The sequence below is a fragment of the Branchiostoma lanceolatum genome, chromosome 19 (assembly GCF_035083965.1).
Source record: "Branchiostoma lanceolatum isolate klBraLanc5 chromosome 19, klBraLanc5.hap2, whole genome shotgun sequence".
NCBI lineage: Eukaryota > Metazoa > Chordata > Leptocardii > Amphioxiformes > Branchiostomatidae > Branchiostoma > Branchiostoma lanceolatum.
In genome coordinates this window covers 8,532,132-8,548,224 of record NC_089740.1, presented here as the reverse complement: position 1 = coordinate 8,548,224, position 16,093 = coordinate 8,532,132, and the positions used below count along the sequence as shown (strand labels likewise).

At 39.3% G+C, this 16,093-nt stretch overlaps 2 protein-coding genes across 8 annotated transcripts in view; one reads left to right on the top strand and one right to left on the bottom strand.

Moving 5' to 3' along the window:
* Positions 1-105: 105 nt before the first annotated feature.
* LOC136425041 (centrosomal protein of 152 kDa-like) overlaps positions 106-16,093 on the bottom strand; it is a 36,479-nt gene continuing 20,491 nt past the window's right edge. For 3 of the 7 annotated variants that reach the window (XM_066413782.1, XM_066413784.1, XM_066413781.1), the window contains exons 2-11: positions 5,330-5,542; positions 4,446-4,588; positions 3,856-3,982; positions 3,178-3,348; positions 2,479-2,769; positions 1,863-2,031; positions 1,629-1,652; positions 1,103-1,255; positions 804-943; positions 106-379 (exon numbers count right to left, since the gene is read on the bottom strand). In XM_066413782.1, the coding sequence (XP_066269879.1) occupies positions 131-379; positions 804-943; positions 1,103-1,255; positions 1,629-1,652; positions 1,863-2,031; positions 2,479-2,769; positions 3,178-3,348; positions 3,856-3,982; positions 4,446-4,588; positions 5,330-5,488 (1,626 nt within the window). In that variant the 5' untranslated portion in view covers positions 5,489-5,542 and the 3' untranslated portion in view covers positions 106-130. Of the gene's footprint in view, positions 380-803; positions 944-1,102; positions 1,256-1,628; positions 1,653-1,862; positions 2,032-2,478; positions 2,770-3,177; positions 3,349-3,855; positions 3,983-4,445; positions 4,589-5,329; positions 5,543-6,295; positions 6,657-7,556; positions 7,696-16,093 lie in introns of those variants that run through there. The other 4 variants (XM_066413786.1, XM_066413785.1, XM_066413788.1 and 1 more) reach the window with 4 other exon arrangements.
* LOC136425058 (insulin-like growth factor-binding protein 7) lies at positions 12,032-14,669 on the top strand. Its single transcript, XM_066413811.1, has 6 exons — positions 12,032-12,093; positions 12,236-12,315; positions 12,533-12,644; positions 13,148-13,301; positions 13,472-13,617; positions 14,127-14,669. The coding sequence occupies exons 2-6, from the start codon at positions 12,266-12,268 to the stop codon at positions 14,376-14,378; spliced, it is 714 nt and encodes a 237-aa protein (XP_066269908.1). The 5' UTR covers positions 12,032-12,093; positions 12,236-12,265; the 3' UTR covers positions 14,379-14,669.

Below are 16,093 nucleotides of genomic sequence, written 5' to 3'. Positions count from 1 at the left end.
CTCTTGTTCCAATGCTGAAGAAGTCTCGTCCACTTTCTCCTTCAACTGCAGCAGCTCCTGTTCGTAGCGCTGCTGCATGAAGCCAACCCGGCCTGATGTTGTTTCTTATGATTCCTTACACTAAATATGACTATTGAAAGTTGCTGTAATAGAAAACAACAACTGCTACAACACTTGCCTCTTGTTCCAAGGCTGAAGAAGTCTCGTCCACTTTCTCCTTCAGCTGCAGCAGCTCCTGTTCGTAGCGCTGCTGCAGGGTGGCGACCACGGCCTGATGTTGCTCGCGGGCGCGGCTCAGCGACTCCGACTGCCCCAGGTCCATCAGCTGCTGGTTCAGACTCTCGATGTTCGACTCCGCTGACTGGAGCTTCTTCAGCAGCTACAATAGAAGAGAAGAAATATTAGGAAAATTCCTTAAAAGCGCCATTTTCAATACTAAGACTGCTCAATATTTTACATGTAGAAAAAATTTCTAACTTGCTTTGTCAACAAACTTCACAATCAAATCATGGTTCTAGGCAGGCCAAAATTCAACATTTTACCACCCGGCAGAATACAATCATGGTTCTTCAACAAACTGCTCGACTGCATGATATTACTTTGACATGATTGTGTTGAAATAGAATAGTTTATCTAGAATTAAGGTTATTTGCACCATCTGTCCGATATATCTTACACAAAAGATGACCATAGAGTAAGATTTCGCCAGACCTTACAAAAAGAGCTTTATTTTGTGAACTGGACGAGAGCACACTCAGACCAATGTCCTCACGAACTTATCTCAAAAACAAACAAGCCCTCACCTCCCCCTTGCCTGTCTCTGCGGCCTGTGCCCATGTCTCTGCAGCTGACACCCTGCCCTGTAGGGTCTGTAGTTCCTCCTTTGTCTCCTGTAGGAGCTCCTGACACTGCTGTAGGCTAGCCTGCATTCCATCCTTCTCACCTACATGGGTGGCAGAATGTTAAAAAATTACAAAGACGAAAAACATTAGTGATGGTTAAAAACAGATGTACATGTAAAATAATGCTAACCAACCTTTTGCCAGTGCAAGTTGATGACAAATTTTTTAAAAACACAGATGTACATGTAAAGATAACCAACCTTTTGCCAGTGCCAGTTGATGACTGAGGACCCTCTTCTCTCGAGCGGAGTCCTCCCGAAGTACATCCAGCTGTTGTGTGAGCTCCTCCAGCTTCCTGCCGCGGGCCTTGTACAGGATCTGTAGCTGAGCAAGCTGTCTGCCGTCTCCTGCACCTGATGGGGAATCATAACGTTTTTCATCGGTGAACATTATACATTTAACAATGGATACAGATGGAAAAGTACAAGAAATATATGTATAGATGAAAGTGTAGTTAGTCTTTTTCTATGTATGCTATGCATAAATTTACTTCTCTGGGTCTGAGTTCCTGAAATAAAGGGTGAAGAAAAAGAAGAGTAAGAAGTGTTATAGTTAGCACTAAATGGCTTCTACAACGCAGTATCAGTCACTGTGGAATGAAGCTGTTAGTACTTTCAGAATACAGAAAAAGAAAATGGCTTAAGTTTCATGCTGTAAGCAACTCTCACCACTTACATGTTAGATACAAAGCAATTTTGTTATTTAATGTGACCTGAGTTTAATTACCTTCAGAGAACAGCTTTGGTGTGCCTATGGTGAACAATACAGTGATAAAACATTCTTTAGTAACTAAAAGAACTCGTCACAACTCTAACATACCAAGTATAGTTTTTGGAAATCCGAGCTCATTTAAATTGCTCTAAATATACTATAAATGTGAGAATGCAAGCCTAAAATGTATTTAGATTTCTCATCAATATTTGCATTTAATAAATAGATTACGATGTATAATCCACTGACCAGAATCCAGGAATTCTTTCTGCATCCTGTCAAACTTGTCCTCATGAACCTCCACCCCATTCTCTGGTGTCAGATTATTCCCATCATGCCCCCTGCTCCCATCATGCCCCTCTCCCTGCTGGTCCTGACCTTTGTTGTACACGACCTTGTAGTCTTCCATGGGCTGGGACTGTGTTTATGGAAGGGAAAATGTGTTGTTTTTAACTATGATACAAAATACAGTCTGAGATCTAAACATTCAAGTTAGCAGGGCCTTTCTGAGGCTGTAGGGATAGTGGGTTAACGTTGTTATCCACTGTGTCTAGCTATAGGACACGATGTTGGAAGACGGAGCCCAACCCTCTCCTTTCACTGCCTTTTACCTCCCCAATCTAAGTCAGTTACCCATTTACACCTGTGTGGAGTAAGGAAAGTTTCCAAAGGACACAACTTCTGGCCAGAAATGCAAGGAACCAAACCGGTGATCTCTTGATTGCTGTGTGCAAAGTTATCAATGCTACAGTCTGTGACTTATTTTATTGATTAGATAGATAGGTTTAAAATACAATTGATGATTATAGCTATCACTCAAGTTAAACTTATATTGCTGTAGTGAACAAAAGTGTGGAACACTTACATCTTGTACCTGTCCTGGGGACACCTCTCTCACCCCTTCTGGAGTGTATTTCTCCTGCCTATAGGGGTAGCCGTAATCAGCATTCTCGTACCCCCCATGGTAGCCATTGTACTCCTGTGGGGCTGGCTGTCCATCCCCGTTGTTGCCAGGGTAATAACCGTGGCCGTAGTTCTGCTGAAGGTGGTACGGATCGCTGCCATGGTAGTGGCCGTTCACACTGCTGCAGTCGTCAGAGTTCGTGGCTCCGTCAATTTCGCCGCGCTGTTGGTAATCAAAGGCCCCATGCTCGTTCTGAAACATTTAAGAAGATACTGAATGAGTAATATGTAAATTTGATGAATAATAGCGCAATAGATTGAACTGTAAATTTGTATGATTTGGCTACAATTCATTTAGCTTCAAGTTGGCAAAGATCAATAATTTGCAGTATCTTCAAGTTTGTAGTTTAGGAACAATTACATTTAATAGCAACATATAGTGGTATGAAAAATCTATGAATCATAACACAAAAGATAGGAATAGAAAGTGTATGTAATAATACTGTATCTGTGAACTGTCTGAGTTTGAGATCCTTAAAATAAATTTCTCGGCAGAAGTTGCAGCATTTTGAGTTCACAGATGAAACATTGTGGAAGACTGCACATAAGGTTTGCAGCTTGAAACAGAAATGTCAAAATTTCCAGTAAAATGAAGGCTTACAGAGTGGCCATACTGTCCTTGCTGTCCCTCATACTGTCCCTCCCAGCCTGCCACTGGTGGGTACCCGTTACCATGGGAACCATGTTCTATGTACTGTTGGGGCGGGTAGTGTCCATTGCCATGGTAACTGTACTGGTCAGGATGCTGGTACTGTCCTTCAGTTACTCCAGTCTGTGAGGAAGAACACATAGTAAGAAAAGTGGTAAAGAAATGTCAAAGTAAGTACAAACAAGAATCATGAAAATTCTGACATTCATCTCTTCTGGAGTTATCATGCTTCAAAGTCTGCAACAAAAATGTCCCTGCAATTCTAAAGAAAGTTGGTAGGGTGCTCAAACTTGCAATTGGGTGGCTTTTACCTCAGCACAAAGGCTACCTAGCAACAAAAAATTGTGACTGTACAAGGTAGTTGATCCAGAACACGAGATATCTAAAAAAAGAATGTTGTGTACTGTAGCTCAGTTATACCTTACCTTAGACCTTTCCACCACATCAGTGTTGTATTGGTTGCTCAATTATACTGGACAGCAATTTAAGTTTTTTTGATGATGACATCTAGTCTCTGTTATTTTTTGGCAGCACTAGTTTAACTTTGGTAGCACTAGTTTAAGTACCTGATAGTCCTATTCAAGTTTTTAATAAAATCTTTGTCTATATCATGTTTCAAAGTATCAGTACCTGATAGTCCTGTATGCCCCCTGGGGTCTTGAGCGGAGGTGCGTTTGTCCCCACCATGGGGGTGGAGGTGTACAGCCCTCCCCCACCCTGCTGTAACCACTGCTGCTCTGCCTGCCATTGTTTCAGTCTTAAATAAAATATTACACATTCAAGGTAAAAAAAAAAATCTTTTCTAATATACATACAAGTCTCTTTGCTCTAGAATACTACTATTTGTCCAGTTACTATAGATATATTTGGCATGGCCATGTGTGACAACTGATAAAAATCAGATATTATACAGTAACAAATGTTATTAGCTAGTTAGGCGGACCTGGCTGGATATCAGCCAAACTGCTACAGTACATAAACAAATAAATATAGCCATAACATGCCATATTGTCCCGGGGTCGAAATTCATTTTGGGAATAGGTTTTCTTATTCAGTATGCCACTTAAACGTACAATCAGTATCTTTACGTAACACTACGCAAATACATCTAGGTGCACCAACCGTCAAAAATTAGGTGCACAGTCAGTTTTGGGTACACAAAAGTGCACATGCACCCACCATTTTGACTGAGCCTGAGTAACTGTCAACATAATATATACCTTGGCCTCTTGTCCCTCAGCATGTCGGTGTCGGACATGCGCCCACTGTCGGAGAGACGTCCGCTGTCCGATAGGGACGAAGCCGACGCGCTGTCATCGTCCAATAAGTCATCGGGAAGCTCTGCCGACAGGAGAGCTCTCAACTGTTGAATTAGGGAAACATGGCGTTTCAGTTTATTAAAAGAATATCAGACATTTACTGCACTTTGTATGGCCTATCATTTAACATTAAAAGAGGCAACAAAGATCATAAAAAATAATGTATAAAATAAATAATGGTTCTAATATAAAATAATCTAACTGTTCAATATTCTGCTCTAAGGTTAAGATGTATATGCAAGGGATACTGTAATCAACAAACATTGTACATATCCTATCAAATTTCAATTTTGGCAAACAAAAGAAAAGGGATATAAATATGGCTTTAGACAACTGCAATCAATACAAATTAATAATTTAGACAACCAATAATGCAAGTGAAACAGGTACATTGTGTCATGATACACATGGCATTCATTAATCTAAACAATGAAAATTTCATTGATGTAGATAGCCTTAAGGAGCTCAAGAAGAAAAGGCAGTTAAGTAGAAGACAAAGAAATGCAAATTAAAGAAGAAAGAGAGATACAAAACACACTTGTCATTCACACCACACACACACACACACATGTACATTCAGTCGTTTCCCATTGCTGATAAAATGCTATTCATCTCAGCCAAATTGTTATGATTGTCCTTATTGTGTGTAACATTATTATAATTTCTTAATCTTCATAATTTGTCATTTATGCAAGTCATGGAGTGAACTCTTCCTCTGGTCATAACTAAGACTTGGACATTTCCACCTCGGGGGTGTCCATACCATTAGGACTCCTAGTCCATACCTTGTGAAGCAGTCCCTCTATCTCTTGCACCTCTTCCACCTCCACGGGCAGACTTCCCGTGCTCTCTGTGTCCGAGTCGTTCCCCATCACACGCGGCCTCTCCTCGGGAAGGCTCCCCGCGCTCTCGCTGTCCGATTCATCGGCCATCACGCGTACCATGCTGACGCCAGGTCATGGGGGCTCGACCTGGCTTCTAAACACCACGAAACTGGCCTACAAATTGAACCAAAAGCAGCATCCTGTAACTTTAGCAATGTTTAGCACATTAACACCTTTGCTGTCCTTTGCTGAGTTTGGTTGAGGATTAAACTTCACTATGAAATTTAGCCAGTTCATCACAATCTGGCTTCTAAACACCACGAAACTGGCCTACAGGTTCTGAACCAACAGCATGTTCTGGTAACTATTTATGATGGTGTCTATAGAATATATATGTAGTAAGTTCTAGGCCATTTAATAGATTAGCGCCTTTTCAAGCAAGTAGCCAACGAAATTATCAACATTATCCAGTGTAACCTTTTATTGACATCGCCCATCACGCGCACCATGCTGACGCCAGGTCATCAGGGCTCGAACTGGCTTTTAAACACCGCGAAACTGGCCTACAAAACCAACAGTATGTTCCTGTAACTATTCATGACCGCATTTAGAAGATTGGCACCTTCAGATTTAACAGGTTGGCACCTTTAGAGGTATTTTGCTGGGTTGGGTTGTTGGGTGTCAATGGAATCATCATAATCTATTCTGATGTTATCAGATTAACAAATAAAGCTATCATTTTCAACACAACCTAGCTGTACGTGTCCTTTGCTATATAGGCAAGGTGCTAATAGAACCCAACATGCACAACTGCTCTAAGCACAGCAAAAACAGTAAAATGGCGTTGACGTGTACTATCATTTATCTCCTATTGTTCAAAGCCAAAATGTAAACAAAGCTTACCCAAATGACAGAAAAGTTACAAACCTAAGGCATGGAACCTGGTATTACAAGTTATCCATCCGATACTCCGCCTGCTTTTGAAGCCACTTCAACTATGACCACAACTTGTCACTAAACTGGGCAAAAACTAAGCCTTACAAATACATTGAACCAGTACTAGTGCTTTGTACCAGTCTTTCCCTTGTAGCGAGACTGCCTGATATCTGTTTGAGATAAAAAGATAAACATTTAAATCCACCACCGACTCATCTACTGTCATGTGGTTGTATTGAAATGTTAATCAGGGTAATTAGCTAATTAACTTTGTTCCCCTAAAGGCTGGTATATCAACCTTACATAATGGTGTAATACTGAACAATAAAGTTATTGAGGATTGTGCAACTTAAAAAAGCGAATAGAATGTCAAACCACCTGTTAACACCTATTTCGAATCCGGTAAAATGAGGGGATATACAATGTAATTACCTGAGGATATGGCATTAGACATGAATGAAAAAAAAGTTTACTAATGAATTTAAAGGGGTATGTTTTGTCCTGTCTTGTCCCGAGAGACTGTCTGTATACTAGACACTGAGTAGACAGTAGACTAAGTCTCATCCCATTCTTTTACTAACAAGGCCTGGTTTCCTGTGTCACGTATTATCTCGATTTTCCTGTTTCTGCATCATTAAAATTGGGAAATTAGGGAAAAAATTACAACACTCGTGCTGAATCATAAAAAATTGTGTTATATCATTTTATAACAAATAACAGCTGATTTGGTTTCACTTTCAACTTCTTTGGGCATCAGTGTTAATCCGACATAACATTCTGAAACTGTAACAGTTCCGACAAAAAAATTAGGCAACAACTTTGTACAATCTTCACTATGCTTTTCCTACAAACTTATCAAATCACAGACTTCAGTGACAAGTAGAGATGTTACTACGATGTTACAATACTTAAAATTCAATATGGAACCCGTACAGCAACAATTACTTTGTTCGTTGTTCTAACAATCTGCCTAAAACCAAGTGAACTTCCTAACACTTAACTAAAGGAGCAGAATATGGCTAGTAATATGAATTTTTAGAGACATTTGTCATACAATATACGCACATGACCGTACATGCCACAGAATATCCTTTGTGCAACAGTGGGACAAAAACACCAAAAGTTACAATCATACTGTAAGGTGTAAAACAGTGCAGGGCTTGTATCATATGAAAACACATTCTGTCTGAACAAGTAAAATTGGAAATTAAAGGTGTTTCGACGTATCAAAATGCTTATGAAAGGTACTCACAGCAAAGAACGTACCACAGTCTGGGAGTCAGAACGCTTAGCGTCTATGTCGGCGCAAACATAAGATCTTTATAGCGTACTTCAACACCAATTATGACGTCACGGACCCCACTTAGACCCATTATCACTTATGGAAATGGACTTACAGTCACACTTTTGATAAGGCCTACCTCAAAATCAAATAACAGCAATGCCTTTCACATCTTTCAAACACTTACAACATTCCAAAATTCTACAACATATGTAAGCAAATATAGGTGTGAAATTGATACTAAGTTAAAATTAAAAGATGGCATTGTCTCGAAAATTAATTGTCGGTTGAAATATAATCCGATAAACTCTGGCTCCAATTTTTCGGCTTAAGAGGTGTGACAAATTTTCTATCAAGTGTCGGCTCATCAAAATGTCAAGACTTGATATCTATAGAAGTCTTGTGACCTTGAAGTAAAAAGGTCATCAATTTGGCCAAGTGGTCATAAATGTGGCTGAAAGGTCATAAAGGCTTAAATTGGGACAACCCACACAAACACAATAAGTGTCTAATAAATGTAAAGAAATATAGTCTGGACAAATAATCAAGCATGATCCTGTCACTAAATGCGTTACAGCTAAAACTGCCCAAGAAGACCAATCTGGAGATAATGGGTAAGTGATCACCTCTACACATAAGGACCAACTGGCCAATTTGACCACTTTTTGGTGGTCAAGTGGTCACTTACTATAGATACATTTTGTTTATTAGTTTACTAGTAGCACTAGTCACACATCGGAACAGCTTTTCGCTGTGGTTATAAGTTCGCAGTAAAGAGTTCACCGCGAAAACCGCAAACATAAAAGTTAAAACCACCGCGAACATTTCTGCTTAACATCTTGTTGGGTTGATTTATTGACCTGACAAGTCAAGGTGACCCCCTGCATGAGGTCTTCACCTTAAAACTATCATTAGTGATGCAGGGGGGATTTCTAATTATCCTTGTAATTAGTCATAATTGTCACTGGCATCTGTCATTATTTTTTCTTTATGAACATGTAGGTTAAACACATCTGGAAACCGAATAAAACTGCTATCTATGCAATACAAAAAATTTTACAATGTGAAAAATTCTGTCTGAGTATGCATATTTCTATCATCAAGACTTGTTGCTTAACTTCAGTTGAGTCTTTAGATCCTATTCCTTTTTAAGGCAAAACCTTTCTAATGTCCTCTATTGAAGTTCTCTAAACCGCAGTTCTTCGTGACTTCTTCTAGGTCACCATTTTCTACTCCAACGTAAGAGTCAGCATTTTCTACTCCACCGTAAGAATCAGCAAGAGAATCTACATACATGTACATGTAAGTCCTGTCTTCCTTCGTTTGAGCATACTAAAAAGTCATTTAAAGTTAAACTCGAAAATTAAAATGTCACTGCATCTTGCCTACTCAATGTGCACTGTCTACACTAGACATCTCAATCAGATTAGTAAGGCCACACCAACTTAATCTTATGGATGACATCCGCGCGCGCATTGATTTTCGCCTGTTGTCAACAACAACAAAAAAAAAAAAATCACCTCCTCCAAGGCTACACGGAACTCCGGAACTTGCTGACTTAGATTGCCACAAAAGGCTAGCATTGTGCCGGCTTATCGGAAAACTGGGGCGTATTTGTGGATTGGTATGCCATCGATGTTGGCTAGGGAGATTTTGCGTTTGCAAAGTTGTACGAGAGGATCGCGGAGGCCATGCAGCGAGTATCGCTCAAACACGACCTATCCAGAGTGGCTCTCACACGTTTCTTTTGCAATAATGGGAGACATGGCAGAGGAATTGAGGGATTGGCAGAGGTTTCACAGTGAGATTTGTGAGCGTAAACCATGGAATGCTTAATATGGAGTTCAATGCCATGTATGTTGAAACTGCCCTTATGGGTGTATATGAGTTATAATTCTTATTACAGTCATATATCATCCACAGTCCTTGGAGCCAAATACCTTCTAATAGTATACTTCTTTGGTCGTTCTTGTCAATATATTAAAAATTAATCACTTGCACTGAGTCTGCTATGATAAACAAGACAACCTACATGTACCTCCTACAAATAAACTGTGTTCTGTGGTTCAATTCGCAATACTAGCTTTGTACTAGTAGCCCTGTGGTTTAGCAGCATTTTTTTTTTTGGCTGGATTTTCTTTTTTTTCGCCCGCGCGCATTAGTTTTGGGGTCTCCAGAGGATGTCATCCATAAAATCAAGTTGGTGTGGCCTAATACTTGATATCTTAACCGCAATCATTCAATGATGATACAAATAAAATGCAAACCTTTACCTTGACTGATGTATACCAACAGTAGTGGCCGAAGAAACAATCGGAAAGTAAAAAAGGTGCAGACTTTACCCATGATCGACTAGTAACTCCAGGGCAACTTTTCCCCCTGAAGACAATGTTTACTTTAGTCATTGTCCCACCTTAATCCAGATTTGCACGATACTTTCTCTTGCCATATTGTCATGTTCGAACAAGTAGCGCCAAACACCCTCATTTGTTCGCTTAGCGGACAGTTTGTTTTGAAATTATGCTACAGTAACTGTTTAGTGGCAAAGATAAGTGATCGTAAGATAAGGAAAGTTGGACCTTCGCACATGCAAGGAACATGTGAGTTTACCCAGGTGGCAATTCCCTATTGTGTTTCCCTAATCTCCTATTAATCCCTCTTAAGCCATAAATTACCTCCTACAGGGGTAGAAAGGCCTCTTTCGAAAACAACTTAAAACTATGATGAAATAGGAAGAATTGTTTTTCATAAGAATGAAATCAAGGCTAGAGTATCCGAACACCTACCAAAAGTTACCTGACTATTGGTGCTAGTAGTACTGTAGCAAATGAAACGTTGAAAGAGAATGACTGATCTTAATAATCGTAAACAAACAAAAAAACAAGTGGTACCATTTCAAGCCCTGAAGCCTTTAAATCAGATTGTAGGTCTGTTTTTTATCAAGATTCTGTCTTAAACTGTCTAAGAGAAGTAATTTACAAGCTCTGAACATGAATCGGCTAACTTACCAAGTTGAAGTGGACTCTTAATAATAACTCAACTAAAATCCACATTACCAAGCCAAAGTTTATCACTATACAAATGAACATCGTTTTCTTGTTTTGTAATGCATAAGAATCATCAACATCTTATGGGAAGTAGTAGCAATTATCAATACATAATTTGTATACAGTCTTAAGAAGTTGACTCTGACCAATGCATTCCACGCTACTTCCTGAGTGTTCTAGATACTAAACGAGGTAACAGTTGTGGGATTCGTTGTTATACACAGTACAAAACAGCAGAGGTACGTAGTAAATTGACAGCAAATAGTCCTTGGAGTTTATATGACCCCCTGCCAAGCAATGAAGTGTACTTCACTGCTGATAGTCAAGAGCAGATATGCAGAAAAATCGAAATGTTTGCCAAACACCGATGTTTAAATTTGTTAGTATAAACTACAAGGTCAGGAAGTTCAGAAATTATCGCTGAGCAAACCTGGCTTTTGGTTCCCAGCATAATTGTTGTAGCTGGGTATGTGTTGGCCTCTGAACGACAATCATTAATTTTATTTTGTGGTAGAAATGGAGGATTTCGGGCTGTGCTAACCCTTGTCTTGCTGGCGTTTTTTAAGCAGTTTAATTCATTAACTTAATTTCTTAATCAGGTCATTTTCCCTACACTTTCCCTGCGCTGCTGTAGCATAGTTACTAGCGTTTTGCTACGGTGTGATGCGTTCAGCTGAAAACTACCCCCAACCCGTACATATAAAGGACCCACCTCTGTAATGTGCAACCCCTATATATTCAGTCATGACTTGTGTAGGGGTCCTGCAAGACAAGGGTTGAGTTCACAGTTGAAACAATTCTGTGGTACAGAACTGTACTGTCATACAATGGCGACACACATTTGCAGTGTCGTGATTTCGTGGTGAAGAGGTCACTGTGAAAACTGGGCATTCTAAAATAAAACTGCTGCAAAAATTTCAAGATTGAAAGTACTAAGAGCAATGATCTGTATGGTTTTGCTCAGTCATAGTAGACTATCATGAATCATTAAATCATGTTCTTGTTGTGGCATCACTATTGTTTTGTGTGACGTGTGGGCTTGCTTACAGTAGGCTATAACGAGAGCATTTTTGTATATGGAGAAAACAATGTCCTATGTCATCTTTGTGTTGCGCCATCAAAGTTGATATTTTGTATGAAGAAAATGAAATACACATTTGTAATGTGCGTCATATTCATTCATGTGCCGATTCTTGTTAATATCGCCTTTTTGCATTTCCAACTTGCTGGAATAACTGTTACAGTAACACTACTTTGTACAGTTCATACAACACTGCTTTTGGCTTAGAATTATGTATATTTTGCACATATTCATATAATAATATATTTCTCTCATGTGCGTTATTTAAAAGATACCAATCGTCAGTACCTTGCAGTCAATCAATCAATAACAGGATGTGAAACGTGGCAAAGGTATAGCTTCAGACCAAATCACTAGAACAACTTGAGGCAGAGTAGGCGTGAGTCTTGTTCTCAAATTCTAACTTCTGACTACTTACAAGTTCTTTTCTGATTGATGATCAGTACTTCAAGCTTGCATTTTCTCTGTGTTTTTTCAGGATGTGTTATTGGTGCCGTATGTTGTTTGCTTTTTTCTTTCAGATTTTTATTCTGAGCTGATAGACTTGAACCATGGGGAAGTTATTTATCATTTGTATTTTTCTCCTGGGCATGGTAAATGGGTGAGTTCAAGTCAAACAGTCTCAAATCTCATTTCTGTAAATCAAATAATACTATGCAATAAGTTTACAGATATTATGGGTAAGCTTGCTCTTAGACTAGCATTGCATCAACTTTCTCAATTGTTCTATAAACATGACTGTACAAAATGTTCTGTCTGGTTTATGCGAAACAAACATACTAAAAGAAATAAATATCTACATATTTGTCTTTGATCAGGCTTGCTGCCCTGTCCTGTGCAGTATGTGGGGAGTATGAATGCCCGACCCCACCACCATGCCCTGCAAACCTTGTCAAGGACGTGTGCGGCTGCTGTGATGTTTGTGCTAAGGTAAGTCCTTCTCTTTTCTGCTACTATGCAATACCATTCCAGTTTTTTTTTCTAAAGAGGGGGACAAGGGCGCTGAACCCCCATACCCTCACCATGCACCCCCTTATCCTATAGAGCAGACAAGCATGAAATTCTGATTGACCAGGGATGCTACTAGGTCACATGTGGCCACAGTCTTCACCTGTGACCTGTCTGACAGTAATTTTTCCCCTCATGACTCTTTAGAATACCCCCATTTCAACTTAACATTCTCTAAAAATCAACACGATTTTCATCTTTAACACTATTTACAGTATGCCATCATTCTACTTGGTTGCTCACAATTTTTCGCTTGCAATTTTTCCCCCAGAAAAACCTCAGACTGTGTTACGATTCCACTCTACCCCAATGAGGGTAACTATATGTAAGGAGTTACTGAAACTAGGGCTGTGTACCTAAACAATTTTCAGGTACAGGTACAGATGATCCTGAATACAGATGTGTGTTATATTTCCTGTTTACAGGTTAAGGGGGAAAGCTGTGGTGGTCTTTGGAATCTGGAGGGCAGATGCGCCGATGGACTGACTTGTGTCCTACCAAAACCCAAAGAGCCTGAACCAGGCTATCCTATTATTATATCTCATCCCGATCAGGCTGGAGTATGTTTGCCAAAATTGGGTAAATCTTACTTTTATTGCAAAGACAAGGCATTACAATGAAGTTTTTGACACGGACAGCATAACGAGCTATAACAAAATTCTTAGTCTTTTTTAGATTTTTCTCATCCTATTTGTTAAATCAAAAAAGAGGCAATGTCAACATATTTGGTTTCACTTCATACGACATAGGGGACTGCCTCTCTGCGTATAGATGTGGAAGCTGCTACAGGATCTGTGCTACTGGGGACAGCTACGAGGAAGCCTCCGAAACTTGCGAGCTCCAAGGCGGCCGGCTAGCCGCCATTAAGGACAGCCGGGCTTTCAACTTCCTGATGGCAAGTACCAAAAATTTGCCTTTTTTTACATCCGACTCAAAACAACTGCTGCTAGCAAGTATTCTCTTGATCACTGAGCAATTTTTAATTTCAGGGAGTGGTTGATATTTCGAAGTCACTGAGCCACATCCAATTAATGTGATAGGGCTTCAGAACAGCATGTAATGGCTTACGGCGCGTTAATTTCCATGCTACATTAAGTTATTAATGGACTATAAAAATGGACCATGAACAGTCTGCTTCTCTACGTTGTGTTTCCAGCTACAGTCCCTAAAGAATTAGCCTGGATGCCAGACCCCCAAACTCTAAAATATCTATCGTGTGGATATTTTAGAGTTTGGGGGTTGGGGGTCTGGCATCCAGGCTACTAAAGAATTAAGTTCTGTAGGTATAGGGATTCGGTTTAAATTTTTCTTTTCCTAGTTTTCTTACCACCCTTTAACACCAGTGCATACTTGCTTACATCTTTATTAAACAAGTCAGTTATACTGTTGGGAAATTTTCTGCAGGGAAAACTGAATGACATGACTGGTACCACCTATGCGTGGATCGGACTGGATGACTTAGGCACCGAGGGAGAACTGGAATGGAGCGATGGAATCAGCTGCCGTAAGAGGGGCATAAATTTCTGCAGCGGCATACATCCTCAGAACACAGACGACAACGATTGCGTCTATTTGAGCACAAGCTACAATTTTGGGATTGGCAACTGCAAAATGCAGATGCCATTTATCTGTGAGTTCGAAAAGGAGGAATATTAGAAAAGAAAAATTCTAAATGATTCCTTGAGGCTCTGAAGTGCCTGTAAAGGCAATAATATCAAATGTAGTTCAGATTTCTGTGCACCTATTTTTTCTTCAAAATGAAAGGTGACACAAGACATATTTGAGGATTCATTCCAGAGCCCATTTTCGATCCTGAAGCAATAGCTGCAAGAATGTAAAGCAATGCCCCATTCAATAATAAATGGGTATTACAAGATCAGTTCTAATTGTAATTCTTCAAGAGAGCATTGACGTGCAGATATTAAAATAAACTTTACTGGAACTATATTTCACTGTCTCTCTTTTTTTATGTTGTCCAACATGTCAACCTATGCAACAAAGTTGCAGGAGGATCTAAGGTCTAAGGTAAGGTCTATTTACTTAAAAGGCTAGCGGTTTCTAGAAAATGGATAGTTACTGTGAGTCAGACAAGATTGTGGCCACATGTGTAGGAGAATCTGCTCCACTGGATAAAAGGGCCCTCTTTCCTCACACAAAAACCCTAACCTGAGCTCAATCTTAAACCAAGGATAACTACAATGTACAACAACAGTACAAGTATAAGACACACATGTGCATGTACGTTTGTACATGTACAAGGGACAATGACATACTATTGTAAAATCAATAGTTGACAGTAATGTCAAAACATAAAAGGAGCCACCAACAGAACTTCAAAAGGACATTGTCTCATAAACTAACTTTAAACTTTTATTTTCAAACTTTAAGGTGCTGTCACAAGTGCACAATCATATGACAATGCAAATATGTCATTCCATTGTAATAATGCAAGTTGTCTGTACCAAGAATCGTTGCAACAGCAAACTTAAAAAAGTTATTTCCCCTTTTACCGCAAAATTACGACCCAGCGAAAATAAATGAATTTACAGTAGTACATGCCATCCATGACTGTTTACACTACAGTAAGCATCAGTAAGTTTCATTTTTCTTCTGAAGTCTTGAAAATCTTTCTGCAAATTGCAGACTGCAGGTGGGTATTTCGAACACTCTATAGCCACTGAATCGTTGCCATGGCAATACATTTTATTGCCTTTCTTGTTGTGGTTTGACCATCATGAAAACCTTTTTAACCCTGAAACCACCGTAGCTTTTTTACGACTAATCTTACCGTATGGGGTCAAAACTGACCCCACAATGTTTTCTACAAATATAGCTTCATTGGTGACTATTTTTGTGGCTTGTATATATGTATAGTTTAAGTAATCTATAAGGGACAGTTTGACATGAATAGGTGTGAATAATTTCTGTTCATTATGATAATTTATGCAAAAATAGGGAACATCGTCTTTTGCAACTAACGCTATTCAGACAAGTGGGCTGTTTTGAGGCCTGCGCCAACACTTGATGTCATATAGCATCTGAATGTCTTACTCTAGAACAACCAAACTTGGTCACCTTTGCTAAAATTTTGTTGGCAACAATTTCAAATGAATGAAATAACTAATCAAGGTTTTCATGTTGCTATGGCAACCGCCTTCTTCGAGCCATATTTGGAAAACGTCGCTACTTTTGGATTTTACAATGTAATTCTAGGGCTGTCTTTTTGAACTGCACTAATTTTCTGACATCAATACCAACCAAATTAATTCACTATCACTTTTTTGATTCAATAGTCATAATTTATGCATATTTGATTACGTCATCGGTCAAAATCAAAGATGGCGGACGATATAATTAGATTAGCTATAACC

What these genes read in the sequence shown, in the direction of transcription:
- LOC136425058 (XM_066413811.1), top strand. Translation starts at nt 12,266, where the DNA reads ATGGGGAAGTTATTTATCATTTGTATTTTTCTCCTGGGCATGGTAAAT. An exon ending in CTCCTGGGCATGGTAAATGG is followed by an intron (nt 12,316 to 12,532) that starts GTGAGTTCAAGT and finishes GTCTTTGATCAG; the next exon opens with GCTTGCTGCCCTGTCCTGTG. An exon ending in GCTGTGATGTTTGTGCTAAG is followed by an intron (nt 12,645 to 13,147) that starts GTAAGTCCTTCT and finishes TCCTGTTTACAG; the next exon opens with GTTAAGGGGGAAAGCTGTGG.